This window comes from Polypterus senegalus, chromosome 1 (assembly GCF_016835505.1).
Source record: "Polypterus senegalus isolate Bchr_013 chromosome 1, ASM1683550v1, whole genome shotgun sequence".
Taxonomy (NCBI): Eukaryota; Metazoa; Chordata; class Cladistia; order Polypteriformes; family Polypteridae; genus Polypterus; species Polypterus senegalus.
In genome coordinates, this window is record NC_053154.1 from 83,877,838 (window position 1) to 83,900,087 (window position 22,250).

At 36.1% G+C, this 22,250-nt stretch overlaps 1 protein-coding gene across 3 annotated transcripts in view; it reads right to left on the minus strand.

The window, feature by feature from the left end:
• Nucleotides 1-22,250, minus strand: part of LOC120528341 — a 173,048-nt gene that overhangs the window by 144,563 nt on the left and 6,235 nt on the right. For 2 of the 3 annotated variants that reach the window (XM_039752496.1, XM_039752479.1), the window contains exons 2-6: nucleotides 20,887-21,231; nucleotides 15,714-16,064; nucleotides 14,653-14,754; nucleotides 9,021-9,116; nucleotides 3,139-3,243 (exon numbers count right to left, since the gene is read on the minus strand). In XM_039752496.1, coding sequence (XP_039608430.1) covers nucleotides 3,139-3,243; nucleotides 9,021-9,116; nucleotides 14,653-14,754; nucleotides 15,714-16,064; nucleotides 20,887-21,231 — 999 coding nt within the window. The remainder of the gene's footprint in view (nucleotides 1-3,138; nucleotides 3,244-9,020; nucleotides 9,117-14,652; nucleotides 14,755-15,713; nucleotides 16,065-20,886; nucleotides 21,232-22,250) is intronic. The other variant, XM_039752487.1, reaches the window with a different exon arrangement.

Here is a 22,250-nt window from a genome sequence, read left to right on the forward strand (position 1 = left end):
GTCAATATGTATAAGGCATCCAGACTGGATGCCATTTTAAATGTGTCTTAAATCTGATCTGCTTATAACGACCAATAAGCTGACATCTTCAGTGTCTTCTATTCTATTCAATTTCTTTATAAGTTATAATTTTTTTTTTTTTTGTTGTGTTTTGGTCATCTTGTATTTTAATGATCGCCATCATTTTGTATTCCCTTTGCTAGGACATTACCTTGCACCTTGTTTGTTTGCAGGAGCTGCTGATGTGAATAGTTTTACAATGAGCTGATGATGTCAATTATTATTTACAATCAGTATATATATACTGTATATATATATATATATATATATATATATATATATATATATATACTGTATATATATTCTGTAAAATATGCAAGTATGGCTCTTTAAGAAAGGGGACTGGAGGATGTGTTCCAACTATAGAGGAATCACACTCCTCAGCCTCCATGGAAAAGTCTATTCGGGAGTCCTGGAAAGGAGGGTCCGTCAGATAGTCAAACTTCGGATTCAGGAGGAACAGTGTGGTTTTCGTCCTAGTCGCAGAACAGTGGACCAGCTCTACACCCTTAGCAGGGTCCTGGAGGATGCATGGGAGTTTGCCCAACCAGTCTACATGTGTTTTATGGACTTGGAAAAGGCGTTCGACCATGTCCCTTGGAAAATCCTGTAGGGGGTGCTCCAAGAATATGGGGTACCGGGCCCCTGATAAGGGCTGTTCGGTTTCTGTACAACCGGTAACAGAGCTTGGTCCGCATTGCCGGCAGTAAGTCGAACCCATTTCTGGTGAGAGTTGGAGTCCGCCAGGGCTGCCCTTTGTCACCAACTCTGTTCATAACTTTTATGGACAGAATTACTAGGCGCAGCCAGGGCGTTAAGGGGATCCGGTTTGGAAGGCTCAGGATTGGGTCACTACTTTTTGCAGATGATGTTCTCCTGTTTGCTTCATCAGGCCGTGATCTTCAGCTCTCACTGGATCGGTTCACATCCGAGTGTGAAGCGGCTGGGATAGGAATCAGCACCTCCAAATCCGAGACCATGGTCCTCAGCCGGAAAAGGGTGGAGTGCCCTCTCAGGGTTGGGAGCGAGATCCTGCCCCAAGTGGAGGAGTTCAAGTATCTCAGGGTCTTGTTCACGAGTGAGGGGAGAATGGAGCGGGAGATTGACAGGCGGATCAGTGATGAGGGCTCTGCATCGGTCTGTTGTGGTGAAAAAGGAGCTAAGCCGTAAGGCAAAGCTCTCAGTTTACCGGTCGATCTACGTTTCTACGCTCACCTATGGTCATGAGCTGTGGGTAGTGACTGAAAGAACGAGATTGCGAATACAAGCAGCTGAAATGAGTTTCCTCCATAGGGTGTCTGGGCTATCCTTTAAAGATAGGGTGAGAAGCTCAGGTATCCAGCAGGAGCTCAGAGTAGAGCCACTGCTCCTTTGCATTGAGAGGAGTCAGATGAGGTGGCTCGGGCATCTGATCAGGATGCCTCCTGGATGCCTCCAAGGTGAGGTGTTCCGGGCATGTCTAACCGGGAGGAGGGCCCGGGGAAGACCCAGGACACGCTGGAGGGACTATGTCTTTTGGCTGGCCTGGGAATACCTTGGGATTCCCCTGGAAGAGCTAGTAGAAGTGGTCGGGGAGAGGGAAGTCTGGGCCTCTCTGCTCAAGCTACTGCCCCCACGACTCGATCTCGGATTAGCAGAAGAGGATGGATGGGCTGTAACTTTTTACAGCTACAAGGAAAAATATTCTTACTGCTGATGTGGACTGTTTTGTAATAAGCCTTTATGCTTCTTGCCATTTATAAATATTTACACATTCATAAAAATATGTGGGAATGGCTGTAAATTTTACTATTTCAGTAAAAAAAGAGTTAACAGTTCATTCAATTCATGTCATTTTATATGCCCAGGTGATTGAAATGTGTTGTTTTGCTTTTCACTCATTAATACTAATAAATACTGAAGCAGTTTTCTGCTGTGGAGCAGTGCAACCATGAACACTTTGTTGTTGTTGTTGTCAATGCTAACATTTTAAGTGAACATTATATTTTTTAGGTCCAGTTTCATGCCATCTGTGGTTTTAGAGGATAGGAAAGTATGGATGCACTATCAGGATGCAGAGCTATTAGTGAGAACAAAAAGATTCTGACACTGATTGGTGTAGCCTTTATGGTTAATGCACTGAAATAAAGCTCACATCTAATGTAGCAAACAGATTCCAAACCGCAACCACCAAAAACCCAAATGACCTTTGGAGTATAACTTTGTGATTATAACAAAAGTCCTTCTGTTCCATTTGGAAATCCAGTGGATTTACAGCTTTACCAAAAGTTGGTGAATGCATATATTATTATATTATGGTAAGTAAGTAAATAAGCATGGAACCAAAATCCATCAGAATCAGTAAAAGATCACTGTAAAATTTGTGTAATGTCTCTTGACAGATGAGCAAAAAGTGAACTGTCATATTAAGTCAGAAGTTTTCAGATCATTAAAATCAGTGGGAAAATCATTGCCATGACCAAAAAAAAAAAGTCAGGCTTAATCAAACGTTGATTGAGTTTCACTCATAATTCCAATATACATGAATTTTTGGCAAAGCATGAGATAACTCTAGTCCCACAACCTACTCTCAATTCTAACCCTACTCTCCAGAATTGACCCCTTTTTTTGGACATTGGACATTTTTTCATTCCTGAAGTTAAAATGCAGCCTGAAAAGTCTCCAATTTCAAACAATAGAAGAGACACAAAAACAAATTGCTACAGGATCTATGTGGCATTCCACAAAATGAGTTCCAGGATGTGTTTCAGAAATGGAAAAATCATTGGAAGCAGTGTATGAGCAGAGAAGGGGAATACTTAGAAGAAGACAAGTTTGATTAAGTTGCAAACATACTAATAAATGTTTTTTTTAAGTTTATTTTATTTTTGGAATGACCTTGTATACACATCAATAATTCAAATATTCTCCTCCTGTTGGCCACATCAATCATGGCAACTACGCTATATTATTCACAGAATATTGTATTTTAAAAGCATAATTCTTACTTTTTCTATACAAATATAGTCTTAAAACAGGTCATTAAACTAATCCATAAATCAGTGTTATATCATTATGAAGATTTCTAAATAAGTTTACCTTGACACATTCCCAGTTCTCTCAGTTTATCCGATACAATTAAGAAAAGGAGCAGAACTCTCAGCAGATGTGTAGTTATACATGTCACAGTCTCAGCCCAATCTGCTGAAAATTAGAAAATGTATAACAAAATAAACAAAATAAAATTAATTTTGTGAAAATTCCACAAGATTAAAATAAAACTAATTGCTACTTACATTATTTCATGCCTAGATTTAGCTGCAATGCATGGCACGTCTGAGTGGATATAAGTAAATTGGTGAAGAGTACATCAGACTAAAATTGTCCTTAAAACAATGTAAAAGTTGTTTTATTCTTAAAATCTTTAACTGGCTAGCAGGATTTCATTACGCAAATTCTATAGTCTTGTGTATTTAAAGCAAAGAAAGCATGTGGAAACACAATACAAGCCCTATAGATGCAACATTTACGAAATGTTTTTCATTATGTAAACAAAATAAAAGTATTACTAATAAATTTCTTAATCTAGTTGAGCACTAGTTTCTACCATGAAATAGGATGCATGGAGCTTATGAGATAATAAGAATTTGTAAGAGGAGTGTGAAAAAACATAACTGACTACAAATCAAAACTGAAAACCTAATAAATACTATGTTGAAAATATCTATCAATAAAGAAAACATAATAAAAGAAATTGACCATAATGTTTTTTATGCCACTGTGGGTGTACTCGTAAAATGTGTTAACCCTTTATTCATCTCAGTAATATGCTAATGGTGTTATGGTTTAGGCCAATTTATGCTATAAGGTTCCTCTTTAAAACCAGGAGTGGCTATGTATTTTTTTAAATATATACAAAATGCTTAACTTTAGAGCACAATTTTGGATGGCATGTTCGTGAAGAAATAAAATGACTTGAAAAATGCTAAACTTATTCCTACGCAGTTATGCATGAAAGAAAACAAATGAAATTAGTTAATTAGCCTTTGATCCACCTGGGTGCACTCTGTTATATCAGTTAATAGCTTCAAAGAGTTAATGATGTTACATGCACATAGTACAATCAAATTCTTACCTGCATGTGCTAATCAACACATATCACCTTTCTCCAGCATCATGCTCAGTGAGTATTATTACCTTGCCTTGAACTTAGAATTAAAATTAGACCCATGAGTCTCACTATCAAAAATTCACTATTAGAACCTTTAAACTATTTAACTGCTAAAACATTGAAAGAAGCTCTCTGAGTGTTAACAACAACAACATTTATTTATAGAGCACATTTTCATACAAATAATGTAGCTCAAAGTGCATTACATGATGAAGAAAGAGAAAAAAGACAAAATAAATAAGAATTTAAATTAGGGAACATCAATTAACATAGAATAAAAGTAAGGTCCAATGGCCAGGGAGGACAGAAAAAACAAAAAAAAAATAATATACCTTTCATGGAGTAAATAGCTACAGTATTGCTACCTTGAATAGTAACATAGTTAATGGTTTTATCTTGTAATGTGTCCTTAAGTAAGGAAGTTTATTTCCTGTCAATCAAAAAGAAATTATTGCATTATTTTGCAAACATACTGTGTATGTGCACAATATTACTATGCATATGCTGTCATTTAGTAACAGCTAATGACAGAAACTCAGTATGCATACTGCGTACTGTCAAGTAACAAGAACTGATTAGATGTTATAGGTACAGCTTTAGTTTTATTCAGGGTAAAGTTTACTAAATTTAGTATAGTTGTTTTAACATTGTTGGAGCGGAGGGCAAAACACCAGGAGCATAAGGGGTCTGCATGGAGTCTGCACTTCCTCCCTGTGAACTTTTGGAATGATTGGATTGAGTAAGTATGATTAACTGAGGAAGATTGCTGTCAGTAGCAAAACATATTTAGTCTATGTGCTGCGAATTAAACAGCATCCACCCTCTTTCCAGCTTTTAACAAATTTAGAATTTGTATTATACTTTAAGGTTATCAAATGTAAATGATTTTGTTTCAGAGTTTTATATTTTTTGATAATCTTTACATAAATTATATGGGCTTAAACACTAGTTTTAATTCAAGGTCTTGTTGACAGTTTTCTTTATGTAGCCTCCAGTAGGGCATCAAGTTAAAAAGAATATGCCACCCCTAGTTTATTGGAGGAAGGTAACCTACTAACAATCAAGCTCTTTCCCCACACAAGTCTTAACCAATTAAGATCATTTTTTAAATAAAGATGCTTCAATTACTGGGCTCATTAAAATATAATCACAAACTCTAAAAAATACAAATAGTTTAGTTACTAATAAAAAGTATAGTCAATTATGACAAGTTTGACTATTACCCTAGGGGTCAAATCAGTTATTAGGATAATTAAATGTTTCAATCCAAGCACCACCTAGCAAACATTGGATAGGTGAGTAAAAGGTGTTTAGTGAAATATAAAAAAAAAACCAAAAAAAAATACAAAACAAGTGTAACAGTAAAAGAAAACAAACACCACACAAAACACACTTAAAACTAGTTTGACCTATAAAACCAGGCTTTGTACCAGGTGGGTACAAAACCCAAACTACCACTTTTAGTATCACCCAGGCTAATCAAACATCCCTTTGCAATATGCAAATTAAACATTTATTTGGTCTTAAATTAATCAAAACTTTAAAAATGTAATTAGCCAATTAATAGCACTAAAACAAATAATCATATAATACAAAACAATAGGCAAATGAATAAGCCACAAATAAACCTTAAATTTACTTACTTTTCCTAACAAGTACACACTCACTCATTCAAACCTACTGTACATTGCCTCAACTTCAACAATCTGTGTAAACTGTGAAAATTTGTCCAACCAATTTTTACAACACAAGACTGTAGGACAAATTGGGCATTGTCAGTTCTGCAAGGCATTTAGTGGCACAAAAGGTCTGTTAAGACAGCAAATTAAACAGGGATGCAGAAATTCAGCTGCCCACCCTGCCCAACTTGAATTCCTGAAAGAATGGCTAAGCTTCAGCTTATACGTCTCGATGCATGCTCAATAATCCAGGTAAGGAAATTCTAGAAAGTTGATTCTGTTCATCTGGACATAGTTTTTTTCTGATACGTTTCATCACTCATCCAAGTGGCTTCCTCAGTCTCAGTTGACTGCCGGTTTCTCCAACCTTGTAAACAGTACCTTGGCCTAATGATCGAACTAGCACCATTAACTAACAATGGGCCATTCCCCAACTCTTTTGGCGCTTTTCCACTGCATAGTACGGCAGGGCACGGTTCAGTACATCTCACCTTGGTTCGGCTCAGTTCGGCTCGGTTTGCGTTTCGACTGCAGTTTAGTACCGCTTTAGAGTGGGCGGGATTATTCACGTGTCGTTATAGTTGCACCGACCTCCTAAAAAACTTTTTCATTCCGCGTCACCCCATCCAGCTCTCGCTGGATCCGCTCCTCGGCAACCAACGAGAGGAACATCTGTACTTCCTCAATAGACCACGAAACAGCCATTTTTGGTTAAAACAAAATGGTGCGTCCGAACCTTCGCTGGCTGTGCTAAAAATCTAGCGGGTCTGTTGTGTCTCGTGTCGCAAGTTCAGTGACGCAGTAATGATGATTTTCTCCGGCCAATCAGTGACCAGCAGAGTTTACACGTCACGTTTTGGTAATGGTTCGACGCGCTTGGAACCTCGGCTGAGGTGGTACTAAAAAACGGACCAGGTACCAGGTACTGTTCCCAGTGGAAAACCCCCCAAAAGTGAGCTGAACTGAACCGTGTCGTGTCGTACTATGCAGTGGAAAAGCGCCATTTGTGAGTAGTACTCATGGCCATTAATCAGTGGACAATATCATTGATCACATGGCCCATTGTTAGTTAATGGTGCTAGTTTGAAGGTTTTTGAGCTCTTTTGCTGTGCAGAAAGTGGATGGCTTCTCACCTCCAAAAAGAGTGGCTTGTACGCTTTCAGGTCTCCAAAAAGAGTAGATTGTTAGCCTTTAGCTCCTCAAGAGAAGCTGGAAGCTACACTCTAATAGAGTCTTGGGGCTGGATGCCCTGAACTAGCTCTAAGGTCTACTCTGCCAATAAAGCTATGTGCCAGTGACTAAACCCAGTCTGAGAACACAGTGAAGCAGTTGTTATTCAAGAAGGGAACTTCAGCACCTACACTCTTCTTCCTCAAAGAGTAACACTTTTTCCTATGAAGTTGCAAAAGACACAGCAAAGAGTTTAACAGCAATCTGAGTAAGGCAACATCACAGAACACCAAGGAAAAAGGACCACGTAGTAAAGAGAAAGAGTACACTCCAACGCAAGAAGAGTCCTCCATTTGAACCTGGAGAAACAACACACAACATCCTTTAAGATTTGATATTGTAAATCTGTTTTTCTGTGCCAAGATAAATTAGAACTCTAAATAACCAGTTAACAGCCAGCTTCTTTTGTGTTGTATGTTTGTCTCATCAGTTTTGCGTCCTGCCTTCCATGTTGATACATATACAGTTACCATAGCTCTAGAATCCTTATATTTATTAATAAATTAGATTATCCTGTTTCTTAAAATGAGTGTGCTTCAGTTACCTTGATATACTTATGGCCAGAAATCCGCTCTTACACAGAAAGGTAAGGAAAATAAAGTGGGTGTCAATAACCAAATATTTAATTAGCTGGTATTACCAAAGTGAAAAGCTGATTATTAATTAACTGATTGATTAACATTAATAAGTTCTTTTTATGACATCCAGATACCATTTTATACATATATTTGGTGTCCCTGGTTGGGAAAACATAGAAATCCTAAAAATTAGTACATTAATTTCATGTCTCTATTTTAATTAATTACTGGAATTTCCACAGGAAAAACTGATTATTATCTTTGTGATCAGTTCAAATACTCTCCTACATGGACGGTACAGGAAGCCGCGGTATCCTTTTAAACTGGACACATTCATATATTGCATTCAACTCGTAAAAACACATCAAATGTCTAGGAATTTAATTTGAGCCACAAAAGATTTCAAATAAAACACCAGATAACCCTGTTTCAAAGTGGTATCTATGGTAAATAACTATTAAAAATTAAGTAATTTTTTTGGTTTTTTTGTGGGTTTCTGTTAGTGGATTGCATGCTGCACATGCTTTTGTCCTTGGGTATGCAGCTGTGTTCTGCAAAGATAAGTGCAGCATCCAACATGGTTGCTTACTGCCTTTCACCTAGTATTCCTGAAATAATCATAGCTTGTACTACTAAACTGGGTAAGCTAAGGTTAATCCTCAGAACATGTTGGAATAATCATGTAACATCTGTTCAGTTGTTGTCATTTTTTTGTACATCAAATACATGTTGATTTTCTCTCTCATCCCCTCAACTAACTGTTACTAGATGCACGCGTGTAATACCAGCAGCAAGCAGGTAATAACTTAGCGAGATAACGCAGTACTTTTGAGAAATATTTTTTAAGCCACAGGAATAAGTTTCAGTTTTAGAGTGTCTTGATAAGAATAATAAAACTATTTGTATTAGCATTATTATTATTATTATTTATTTATTTATTTATTTTTTACTACCAAATAGAGTTTTGCCATGTGGATGTATGCCAGAAAAACACATGACATTCACAACACAGAGTATAATAATTTAAAATCAAAAAAATTAAATTCAATAGATGGAAAAAGATTGTCCTTGATTCTTGTTCAAGATTTAAGCCTGCTGTTTTTCTAGTAGAAGCTCAAATGCCTCACATGCCACTTCAAGCTTTTACTCAGGGATGACTTATGGTGGTGATTTTAAATCTCAAAAACAGAAAAAGAGATTTAAGGAACACTGCTCTAGACTCTAAAAAGTCAAATAAGAGCAGTCAAGTTCTACAATTATTAATAAGCACCTGGAAATCTAGCATTTACATTTTGTAAAGAAAATTCTGACAATAAGACTTACCTTCTAGAATGCCCCATAGGACAAAGGCAAAAGCCAGGAGTACATGGGGAATCACAATGTTTACAAAGAAACAGTAGTAGCCCATCTTACTTTGTGCTGCAAATAATCATAAATAAAAATAATTAAGATATATTTTTTAATTAGTTTGCCAAGAATTACAACACTTCATAACATAAATAACTTTGCTGGCTGTACAGATTTTCCTGGTTCACGTCTGGGCGGCAATAAACTGTGAGAAGCTTGTTCATTCTTTACCTTTTAACATTAGTTTCTATGCAGGAATATGGTTTCCTTTTCTGCCTCAAATTATATGTCAAGCTGACAGGAAACTAATTTGCCTTTGTATGAGTTTGTGTGTGGCCAAGTTTGTAACTGACCCAAAAAAAGACTGAAATTGTTTGTTCTAGAGGTCTCCTTGTTTATATAAACTGCTCAAAAAAATTAAAGGAACACTTTGAAAACACATCAGATCTCAATGGGAAAAAGAAATCCTCCTGGATATCTATACTGATATAGACTGGGTAATGTGTTAGGAACGAAAGGATGCCACATCGTTTGATGGAAATTAAAATGATCAACCTACAGAGCCCTGAATTCAAAGACGCCCCAAAAATCAGAGTGAAAAAATTATGTGGCAGGCTAGTCCATTTTGCCAAAATTTAATTGCAGCAACTCAAAATTGTACGCAGCACTTTGTATGGCCCCTGTGTTCTTGTATACATGCCTGACAACATCGGTGCATGCTTCTAATGAGATGACAGATGGTGTTGTGGGGATCTCCTCCCAGATCTGGACCAGGGCATCACTGAGCTCCTGGACAGTCTGAGGTGCAACCTGGTGGCATTGGATGGACCAAAACATAATGTCCCAGAGGTGTTCTATTGGATTTAGGTCAGGAAAGTGTGGTGGCCAGTCAATGGTATCAATTCCTTCATCCTCCAGGAACTGCTTGCATACTCTCACCACATGAGGCCAGGAATTGTCGTGCACCAGGAGCCACTGTACCAGCATAGGGTCTGACAATGGGTCCAAGGATTTCATCCTGATACCTAATGGCATCCAAGGTGCCTTTGTCAAGCCTGTAGCGGTCTGTGTGACCCTCCATGGATATGCCTCCCCAGACAATCATTAACCCACCACCAAACTGCTCATGCTGAATGATGTTACAGGCAGCATAATGTTCTCCATGGCTTCTCCAGACCCTTTCACTTCTGTCACGTGCTCAGGGTGAACCTGCTCTCATCTGTAAAGCACAGGGCACCAGTGGTGCATCTGCCAATTCTGGTATTCTATGGCGAATGCCAATCGAGCTGCATGCTGCTGGGCAGTGAGCTCAGGGCCCTTTAGAGGACATGGGGCCCTTGGGTCACCCTCATGAAGTCTTTCTGGTTGTTTGGTCAGAGACATTCACACCAGTGGCCTGCTGGAGGTCATTTTGTAGGGCTCTGGCAGTGCTCATCCTGTTCCTCCTTGCCCAAAGGAGCAGATACTGGTCCTGCTGATGGGTTATGGAACTTCTATGGCCCTCTCCAGCTCTCCTAGAGTAACTGCTTGTCTCCTAGAATCTCCTCCATGCCCTTGAGACTGTGCAGGGAGACACAGCAAACCTTCTGGCAATGACACGTATTGATGTGCCATCCTGGAGAAGTTGGACTACCTGTGCAACCTCTGTAGGGTCCAGGTATCGCCTCATGCTACCAGTAGTGACACTGACTGTAGCCAAATGCAAAACTAGTGAAGAAACAGTCAGAAAAGATGAGGAGGGAAAAATGTCAGTGGCCTCCACCTGTTAAACCATTCCTGTTTTGGGGTTCATCTCATTGTTGCCCCTCTAGTGCATCTGTTGTTACTTTCATTAACACCACAGCAGCTGAAACTGATTAACAACCCCCTCTGCTACTTAACTGACCAGATTAATATCCCATAAGTTTCATTGACTTTATGCTATACTCTGATTAAAAAGTGTTCCTTTAATTCTTTTGAGCAGTATATAATGCTGCCAGAAATACACCCAGGTAAGTAGAAGTAAAGAAAAGGAACTAAACTAAATGGAACAGGTCTTGTCAACAGTCATTACAATTCTTCACTTCTTTTTATTAAAAAATAATAAACACTTCTAAGAGATGAAATTATGTGAAGTGCCAGAACTTTCTGCTTTACCTAAAAATGAAAATTCCCTTTGTTTTCAGCACACTCTTCATTGCTAGAATGGGACCGTTTTTGAGTATGAAATATTGAATTATGCCTGTGAGAGTACCTCAAAAAAATATAATAGAATAGGTAAAAATTTGTCAAATTGACAGGTGGAAAATGAAGGAATTTTAAAATGGACAGTAACCAACAGGGGTGGAGTGGCCATCTAGAACAGCTTGTTGGGGATACAGAAAAGCAACAGGATTTGGAGCACTGAGTGTACTTTACTGTTACATGTGACTCTCATTGGAAAGTGTCACACATTCACAGGTCTGTCCCCAACCCCATCCCTTACGTCCATCCCCTTCATGAGCCAGTTGCCTGCGCCTCATGGACCAATGTCTCGCCATCACATGTTTCTAGAGAGGAATTCTCCAGTGCTTCTAGGAGAATAACAAAAAGAAACTTCTGGCAAGATGAATGTGCTATTTTTTAGGCTAGCTAATTGCTACATTTCCTGCCCATTTTTTCATTGCTTAGACAGAAGTGAAGCCTTTCGATCAAAGCTTTCTCTTGTAATGTATATGGTTATCCATTTTTTGTTATTTTTTTGCGGGCTGTTTTTTTTCTCTCTCATTTTATCAGTATGTTTTTCAGACAAATTAAATGCTTCCAGTGGGCAATGTCCATACTGTTGCAACCTGACTAAAACATTTTTGGAGCACACAGAGAAAAAAAAAAGTATTAAAAATCCGTAATTCATTACAGTGACAGTTATGTTTATGTATATAATGTAAAAAAAAAATCACAACCAACCAATAACATTATGCAGTTATGCAGCCTGGTTTAATGGAGTTTGCTTACATATAATTCCTGAAATGTACTGTATGTTGATGGAGGGCATGACATTGGATGTAGATAATCTGTGAAAACCCACACAAAAATGGGGAGAAAATGCAAATTTAATAAAAATAATGATCAACCTAGGAGTCTGGAAGCGTGTGGCAACAGCGCCAGTCACCATCAGCCACACTGTAATCATTAATCAGTTAATGATCTTTTTATTGCATGTTTACCCATATATGACAATAAATTTGTACTTGAAAATGGATGGTGTACTGTTTATTGTAATATTCATGTAAAATATAATCACATCTGTTATATTTATTCTTGTTCATTTGATAACTCCAACACTTTCATCTATTTGCCATATCCTGAAAATGTATCTCTCAGATAATTCTTATAACACAATTCTAGTAGCACAATAGTGTACTATTGTAAAATAACACAATCAATAATTACTGCAAAATAATATATTTTGTGAGTGGCAGGAAAAAGCTTCTGCAGTTGTCTTTAAACTAAACGACATTCTGCTTTTAACTTAAGTTAGGTTGTCTCCTTAGTAGGCTGCTGTAACACTCTTTATTGTTTAATTATTTTTTTATTTTGAGTTGCATCCTGATTAATTGTAAACATTAAGTTTGGGTGTAATTCCCTAGAATTTCAGGAGTCAAGGGAAATAATATTCTTTCTCTACAGACATCATGCTAGTACTATTTTGTTTTTGCGTTTCCTTGTATGTCTGCAAACCTAAACCTTTTGTTACCCTCAGTTCAAAGTGTTCCTAGGCCACATGTTGACTTTAAAGGACAGCACTGTCCTATACAATTGGGTCCTACCCTTCCGTTCCTACAACAGTGATGTAATCCGAATTTTGGTGTAAGTTGAAACACAACCTATCCTAACACATTTGCAAAATCATAATCTAGAACATTAAAACACAACTAAGCCACAGAAAAAGGAAAATGACATAAATATACTGTACTGTACACTGTACTGTAGTAACAGAAAAGGTTAAGTGTAAAAAAAAATCCTTACCTTTATTCCATCTCACATCTCAATTTTTTTTAAGTTTTTATGGGAGTGAGCGTTGTAAACTCAAAACGTATGTCGAAATGTTGTAACCCGAGGACCCCCTGTATATTCCAACTTGGTACTATGTGCTGCCTGCTTGACCTACAGCTTCTTACAGTACATTCTTCCGACTATTGTATGTTTTAATTAATATAAAATTATTTTTACAGAGTAATAAGTAAAAATATAGCTTTTGTTATTAAGCATAATGAAAAGGTGCTTAACTTTGCATGAACACCAGCATGATGTAATGAAAAGTCAAATGCAGCTGCTTAAAACTTTAACCTTGAGAGATGCATGTTGTGGACCCAAGTTTTAGTCCAGCACACGTGTTTCATTTATGTGGGGCAATGCTTTTCCTCGCTCCCCACAATACAGTACAGTAAAGCACCGAGCACACTTTTTCTTCTCTTCTTTCTCTTCCTCTCTTTGTCCTTTCAGGTGTCGCAGAAGTGTTGCCAAACAGGGCTCAGTTAACATCCAGGCGCCCCTGGTGGTGGCCACGGGCTCCATCTGGGTTGAGCTCCATGCTCCAAACCTGTGGCCCCTCTGCAAGTCAAGGGGGCTGCCCTATAAAGGTCCGAGGGAGATAATGTCCTGAAAAAGCTCTCTCCCCGGGTCCTTCCATTGTCCAATCCTTGCCAGGTAAGGGCTCCAGCCATCCACCACACTGTACATCAAGTAACTTTCTTTTGATCTGCCCAGTATCCCATATATGAGTCTTCCTGGCTTCGAATTAATTTGTGCAATTCATCACTGAATATGTTTCAATAAAAGGATGGGTACACCTGCACATGGTATGAAGTAATGATGGCCAGTTTTGGTCAAGTCATGGACCTTAGGGAATGGTGGGAAGGACTGGAAGGAGAAGAGTATTTTGCATAGATGATAAGAAATTAAATATAAACCAATGCACTTTCTACTTTAAGCACTTGCGCTATGGCCAAGTCTCTTTGTTACATGTGCACTAAAGGTTTTACTGCACTTCCATCTGAGCTCCAAGACTGCCTTTTTTCAATATGGAGAACTTTTCTCCATGACACAACCAGGTTCCAGCTCTTCTTACTTGTGCTGGCGACTCTGCCTGTTACCCGTATGTAGCATGCTATACACATACAAAGAACACCACTTGCAGGCAGCCCCTGTGTTTTCACACTAGCAGGCAGAGAACCTCTCCTCTTGCCAGTTTAGCCTTTCTACCTACTGTGAAGGCTTTCTTTGGGGTTTAATACTGCCCTGTGGCAACTTAAAGTTGTCCCTTATATTAGCAGCTTTTTGATACCTCAGCACCTTCTGGCAATATCAGCAAGATAAATAATACTCATTATCTAATACATCTTAAGATTATTTACTTGCTGAATTAGTTATACAGTAATAGTTATTAGTTACATGTACTGCACTCCTCATACAGTATTTATAATCCTTCTACTGGATATGGAGAATTGTCTAAATAAACTGTTGAGATATTATTTAGACTGAAAAAAAATCAAGTGGTTCATGCAGTGTTAATTTTATATAGTATTATAGAAGATATTTTACTATATGTAACATTATAAATACACACAACTCTAAATGAATTACTTACTTTTTCTAAATAAATAACAACCTGCTTGGATCACAGTTCCCAGTCCAATCAGAAGAGAACCAATAGAGAAAACATATAAAAAGATATGCAGCACAGAAGGCCCTGCGAAACAAAAGTGTTATTGTTGTTTATAATTTACTTATTTATTTAACAGAATCAAGATTTTGAAATAAACCATGCATGTTATATATATATATATAAATATATATATATATATATATATATATATATATATATATATATATATATATATAAATATATATAAACAAATCCTCACAAGAACACTTCCACCTACCCCAAAGTGTCACCATTACCACTGTGGTAATGAAACAAAATAGTGTATAAATGTAGGTAAGGAAAGGCATTTTGCAAGAAACATTGGCTTTAGAAGTCTCCTGTGAAACAGTAATTTAATTTAACCATTTGATGTATGGAACTGTCTCTATTAGGATGTATCAATCCTTTGATGTGTCAATGTTTATTCAAAGAGTCATTGCACAATTTCAGGAATGTGGCAGCAATATAATTCTGTTTGATGTACAAATGTAGATAACAACCTGATTATTTAGTCAAATTCACATTCTGTTATAAAAACCCTCTTCTGAGAAAGAGATTTTGAGTCAGGCTTGACAGCGCAGTAGTGCACTGTACTGCCAGCTTCCAGGGTATTCTGATTAAAATCAAAACTTGGTCCAGGTGGGTGTTATAATCTGCTTCTTTAAAAGAATCTGAAAGATCAGTAATTTACTATGGATTCAATAGAAACAAGCAAGCTAGTTGTAAGCAAAAAAAAAGGTGTATACAAAAATTACAGATCAGAGCATTACATTTTTTTAAATAATTATGAAAGATTTATTAAAGCAACATAAATCACAAATTTCTCAAATTAAGTATAACAAATGAATTGTCTTTTGAGATATCTACCAAAGTTTCAGTCTGAATTTATATGAAGAGTGTTCAAATCTGTCAAAACAGCACACAGAAACATAGAATTGTACTGCATGGAATATCAAAAACATGAAAATTAAAGTATTACTGTGTAGTTAAAGATTTGCTCTTACCGACATCAAGCTCAATAGTTGTCACTGCTGATTCTGTATTAGTGTGCACTTTACATTTATAAATTCCTTTGTCTTTTATGCCCACACTCTTCAGTTTTAAAGAGAAATTTCCATCTCCAAGTGATTCATTGGACAGCTCAGTTCGGCCCTTATAGAGCTGATTTTGAGATTCCGGTTGATCCTCCCCTTCGACAAAGAGATGCACCAGTGTTTCAGAACCATCTTCAGTCTTTACCCACTGAACTTCAAGCTTCTCAATAGGGATGTGTGTATTTACAAAGCAGTTCAAAACTATCTCACCACCAGCATAAACAAAAAGAGGGCCATTTGTACCTGTTACCAAAAGTCGCTCTAGAAAAAGGGAAAAAAAAGAGGAAGGCTTTATTAAGATTACCTTTGTAAAGGAAAAAATTCCTTTTTATATAACTAAACCTTAATCTATAAAATTATGAAATGTTGAGCTAACCCTTTCGGGTTTCATTGCTGCTTGCCATTTCCACTCTATGTCACTTTCATTTTTTCTCCCACAGTTGAACATTCAATGAACATGTGATTATTTCACACATGGAACAAAAGCTGCCAGCAGTGTTGTAAAAATTGTGTACTAAAACATGTAAGTCTGCCAGCAGTGAGACACAGAATCAATACACAGATAAAGTACACCAATGAAGCAATCACACGAGTAGAATTTTGGGCTCATTAACAAATTGCCAGTAGAAGTGAAGAGTCCATTTCTAAATACCAGCAATAATCCTTAGAAGAAGGTTTTTATTTTCACAGATTTGTCTGGGCACTGGTATCTTCAGGTGAAAGGCCTGACTAGTAATAGTAATAATGTAGGTCAAATGAATGTAGTAATGTATAGAAAACACAGTCTTACAGCAACAAGAATCAGTACAGCAAATTACAAACCTGTAAATATTTGACTGAGGGCAATGCCAACTCGTAATCACCAAACAAACCAAGGTAATTTGTATTTTCTTTTATGCGTTTTATAACATTTTTGTTTATCACAAGACCGTAGAGTGGCAACACGTTGTATATTGGCTGGAAATACAAGAACTTCACTGTACTCTGTAGACACAACAAATGTTGCACAATGCTTAATTCTGACTTTCATAATGTGTAGAAATAAATCAAACAGATTTTAAATATACTTGTTTGTTATCTAAAACACCATTTGGCCACATAGTTACTTAATATCTTTTCAGCGTGTTTGGTTCTGACTCTTTTATAATACCCATAGTCACCAGAAAAATGTTTTAAGCAGGCAAAGAAAATCAGCATGAAATGGTCCATACTGTTAGCACATTAACTATAATTTTGTTATGTTTCTTATTATGTATATGTTAAATGTTTAGATTCAAATATGTTAATGTATTCTCTCCTGTGGAGAGATGGGATTTTTGTAGATTTCTACATGTGTAATGGTGTTGTGAGATTGATAGTGTCGGTCAACTAAAGGTTTTCTTTGTCATACTTTTGTGTGTTGTTATTAAATCAAAGATTTACAGTACTTCCATGTAAATTACACTTTAGTGATACAGCTGGAAATTACTCAACAGAGCTGTACTGCATACTAATATAGAATAAAGTATATCAACTTATACAATATTTATTAGGTACACAAATAAAGTAGAGTAAAATGAACCCGAAATGGAATCAAATAAACAACTTATATAATATTTAATTTGAAACTACAGTACACACTTCGGGTCATATAACTAAACAAGCTGCATAGTCAGACAGCTTGGTATAGATGTGGCTTAATGCCTCTCTCCTTATGGACCCTTACAGATCTAGTTATGTGTGTGTTTATGTATTAATTTCTTTCCCTTCATCATCCAGGATGTGCTATGAATCAGACAAGCTGTTAGCTATCTTCGCTTATATATTTGAGTGTGTTTGTGTACATGCATTTGTACATGCGCATGCTTGTGAATGCTTTTGTGTGCGTGTTCATGTATATTAAAAAATGTACAGTATGTATCTCAAAAACTACTCATACAAAAATGTTATAAATTAATAGCCCTAATCCTATGACTAAACAGAGCACAATGCAAAAATACCAGTTAAACAATTTCTACTGCAATTTTCATTTCATTTCATTTCAATTTCAAACCATTTTTGAAGATTATAGGGATAAATACTGGACAAAATCAGACCAAAAACGATAGACATAGAGCCTGTAATAAGACGAACATGATGCAACTTCTTTGAAGAATTTTTCCTAAAATTATAGTTGTACATAGGTATTGGTGTTCAGGTCAAATATCCCTGAAAGTATTTGTTCTAAAATGTTCTACCCTTTGATAGGATGTAGTCATCAAGGAGTTCTATATAACACAAAAAACACATCATTTTTCAATGAAAGTTGTAATTTTAGGATGTGAAAATCCACACACAGGCACACTTAGAGATCCCATGCTAATTTTCTCAACATTTGGAACATCATAGAATCTGAACTTAAGTTGATAGTGAATTCTTGACAAAATGACTACACTTTCATTTACAAGGAAGTAAAAGCTGTAAAAGTAAAATTAGTTTCAAAGAAAGTGAGAAAGTTACGGGATGTTAACCAGAGTCAATGTAACTTAAAAAGCACTATATTTACACATGCGTAAAATGTGTACAAATATTCAACAGAACAAAAACACATGGAAATGTTTTTGACCTTATGCATTTTACTAAAATTAAAACACTATTAATGTAAATAAATCTAAATCCTTATTCACAAATTCATACTTTTACAATGTAAATATTAGTACAAATTTTTTTAATGTTAATTTCAAATGTATTTTAGTCGTGATATATGTAAGCAAAGAAGCCCGTCAACATGTGTTTTTTTGTATGATAACATGCATTTTTTAATGCATGTTCCAATGAAAAGGAATTCTGCTAAATAAATTCTAATGTTAGCTTTCAAAAAAGAAGACCCTAGTATTAGGTTTTGTTTTGATTTATTGAAGTCCTTTCTGCCATCAAATTAACTTCTTATTTTGCCCTTGTGTTTTGTTTCCCTGATTGTTTTGTCTCTTTTGGTACTGACCTGTTTGCTCTCTTTAAATGTTTTTAAGTTCACGTGATCACTTCTTGGTTATTTTTCTGTTTTCACAATAATCCTTGGATGTGGAGTCTTATTGCATGTGTGCCTCTGAAGTAATGAGAGACAAAGTATGCAACATCAACTACATATCTTTACTTAGCATTTGCTGCACAAATAATAAGCATTTAAATGTGAATCACTAGAATCAGCATCTGAAATTCCTCCAGAAGTTGGAGGACTGGCCACAAGACTTTCAGTCTGATTGCCATATGTATTTCTGCATGCCTGAATAGTCCTTTTAATTAATAAACATGAAACACTTGATGGGTTGCTGGTTGTCTGTCCTCAGATATGCGGCGATGTCTTATCAATTCCAAGCTGAAAATACGCTCCTTTGATACTATTATTAGGTCTGGGGGAATGCACTGAATTTCTGCCACTCCACAATTAACTCTCCTTCTGTTCCTGTCACTCCAAGGAAATCGCAGAATAATTATATGCAAGAAACCATCTTAAGAAATAAGATATACTACCTCACAGCAATTTAAGTGTTACTAGTTGACACTTAACAGGAGTCAGATCAAGACCCAGCTGTGCCAGTCCTATTCCTTTCCTGCCCCTGGCAACCTCTTAACAACTGAGAAAACAGTTACAATCAACAGTAATAGTCTAAGTAACAATTCTAAATTTGCCCATTGTACTCTTTATTGAATTATGGTGACATTGAAGTCTGGGTCCTGATTAAGATCTTTTCCTGCCACAATGAGGAGGTGAGGTGATCTCTAAACATTGCACCGTCATTTCTCTTGCAATTTTCCAGACCATAAATGTACCAGGGCAGTATAGTATATGTGCCACAAGGATGAACATTATACAAATATCTGTCTATGTTGCTATGTCCCTACAGATTTTATTTTTTTCTCCACCCTTTGGAGTTTTTTTTTTTGTTTTTTCTGTCCACCCTGGCCATCGGACCTTACTCTTATTCTATGTTAATTAATGTTGACTTATGTTTATCTTTTATTGTGTCTTCTATTTTTCTATTCATTTTGTAAAGCACTTTGAGCTACATTTTTTTGTATGAATATGTGCTATATAAATAAATGTTGATTGATTGATTGATTGATGTCATGAGCTGTGCCTACTCATTTTCCAACTTAACTTAAATTCAAACTTTACATTCTTATTTACCTCAAGTTTTTTGTAGCATGTACATACTTTCTACCAGTATACAAGAGGTTTGTACTAATGACAATGAGCATACTGGTATTACCAAGAAATGATAAGATGATAAAATGACATTGAAATGTATCATAATTAATTCAATCTATACTATTTAAGTGAAAAATTATATCACTTACCTTAGAAATGTATTCATAGTTTAGAGGAAGAAAACAGCTAGGAAGGTCATATTAGTTTGACAGTGTTTATCTCAACTAAAAGCACGGTCATCACCGCCATGAAGTTTGAATTTGTCTCCACAGTTTTACTTACCAGAAAATGTTTTTTCCTTCTGAATTCCATGTTAACATTACCTTGGTAACTGTTCCTAATTAAACATCTTGAAGAAATATTTCCTTTGCTGAAGCTCTGTTTAGTTACATCTGAATATTTAATCCCCTCTCACTCACCAAGATCACTTATTCAAAACCTTGCAACCATCCAAATGAGCAAGTGAGTTGACCCAGAATTTGCTTACATAACCTTAAGCTTAATGGGACATTATTTACATGACTGTCTTAATGACCAAACTCTCTAGAAGTACCCACCATCAACAGAATTGTCAGTCGTGATTTATGGATGTGATTTTAAAATGTATGTTTGTATGTATGGATGTATTTTTCAAGCTTTTTACATTTATTACTTTATCATGGTATATTTAAATAGTGGTGTATTTTAGGACATTTGAATGTTGCATGGTTTTCACTTCTTTTCTTTTAAGCTTCTATTTGTAAATCCAAAAAAGATCAGTGAAAAGGGACCTTTTGTCACCAAGTGCTTGATATTCTTTTCTTGCCACTGTTTTCTTGGATTGGATGTGTTTAGAAAGCCACTTTATGTAACCTTATGTAACATAACTTGATTATATAAGACTCGTAATTTTGCATCATATAAAAACAATCTCACCTACTGACTTCAGCTCCACTATAACTTCTTCAGACTGAGTTCTGGAATGAACCACACATCTATATTTGCCTTCATCCTGCACTTCTGTCTTCTTTAGCTTCAGTGAGTAATCCCCAATTAAAAGGTTCTCATGAAAAATCTGAGTTCGGTTCCTGTAACTCTTGTGCTGAGATTCAGGTTGGTCTTCTCCAGCAACAGACAAATGCACTAGAGAAGATGTGTCTTTCTTAATCCACTCCAACTCCAGTTCTTCTAAAGGAACTGGGGTATCCACATTGCAAGGCAAAATAATATCCTCACCCAAAGCAGCCACTAAAGGTTCATCAGATCCAGACACAGAGAAACCTTAAAGCAAAAACATACCATTAGCACTATGATTTACTATGTGTTCATATTTTTCAGAATGTAAAATAAAAAAAACTCAAAAATCAAAATGTAAACAGAAAACATGCAGAAGTATCTTTCCTACAGTGCAAAAAAACAAAAAACAACAACAAAACTAGGTCAATACTACCCAGCATTATTCATGTGGCAAGTCATCCTGTCTTTTCAGACACTAAACATGCTATGATGTAATAGCAAATGCAAAATTCAGATATTAAAGTTGCTTCAACATATTGGAATCTACACCAGTGTAAAGAAATCGTCCAAGCTAAAAGCTGAAAAAATGAAAATATGAGAACTTTAATATAAAAAAAGAGCAAGGAATGATGTTTTAGGTAATGTTAAAAATAAATAAAAGTAACATCAATAAGATATATAATTTCATCAGGAGTCTGATGTAATTACAGTATCATTTTCCTCAATCAACATAACATTCTCAAACCCACCCAAGGGAGTTCATTCCAAGTCCATTCCAACAGCTTTAAGTTCAGGCATGAGTCAACCAAGCAGCCTTTGTGCATCATGTTAATTAAAAAAAATGAAAAACATTCAGTGACTATGCTTCTTATTTATGACTTAATCTTTGAAATCATTTATCTTTATTACCCATATAAGAAAGTAAAATTTTATTAATTAACAATAATAATAACAACTCTAGGCTTAAGGTAAATTTACTTTCATTAAGATGTTATTATTGTATATTTGGCTGATGACTCATGGGGCGACTTACAAGATTAGGATACAGCAGAATGTTTACACGCATTTTTTATAGTTGGACCAAAACCAGATAAAGTGACTTGCTCAGTGTTATCCTAAAATCACAAAATCATAATTTACTGTTCAGTGCCCTAGTCTCAATGCCTAACTACTTACTAAACAATTTTTTTTTCTTGTCTTTAATTTAATATGGTGCTCTTCTTTAATAAACATCATCTGAAGGTGCTTAACATGTACATGTTTATGAAATTGGTGCTGCTGAC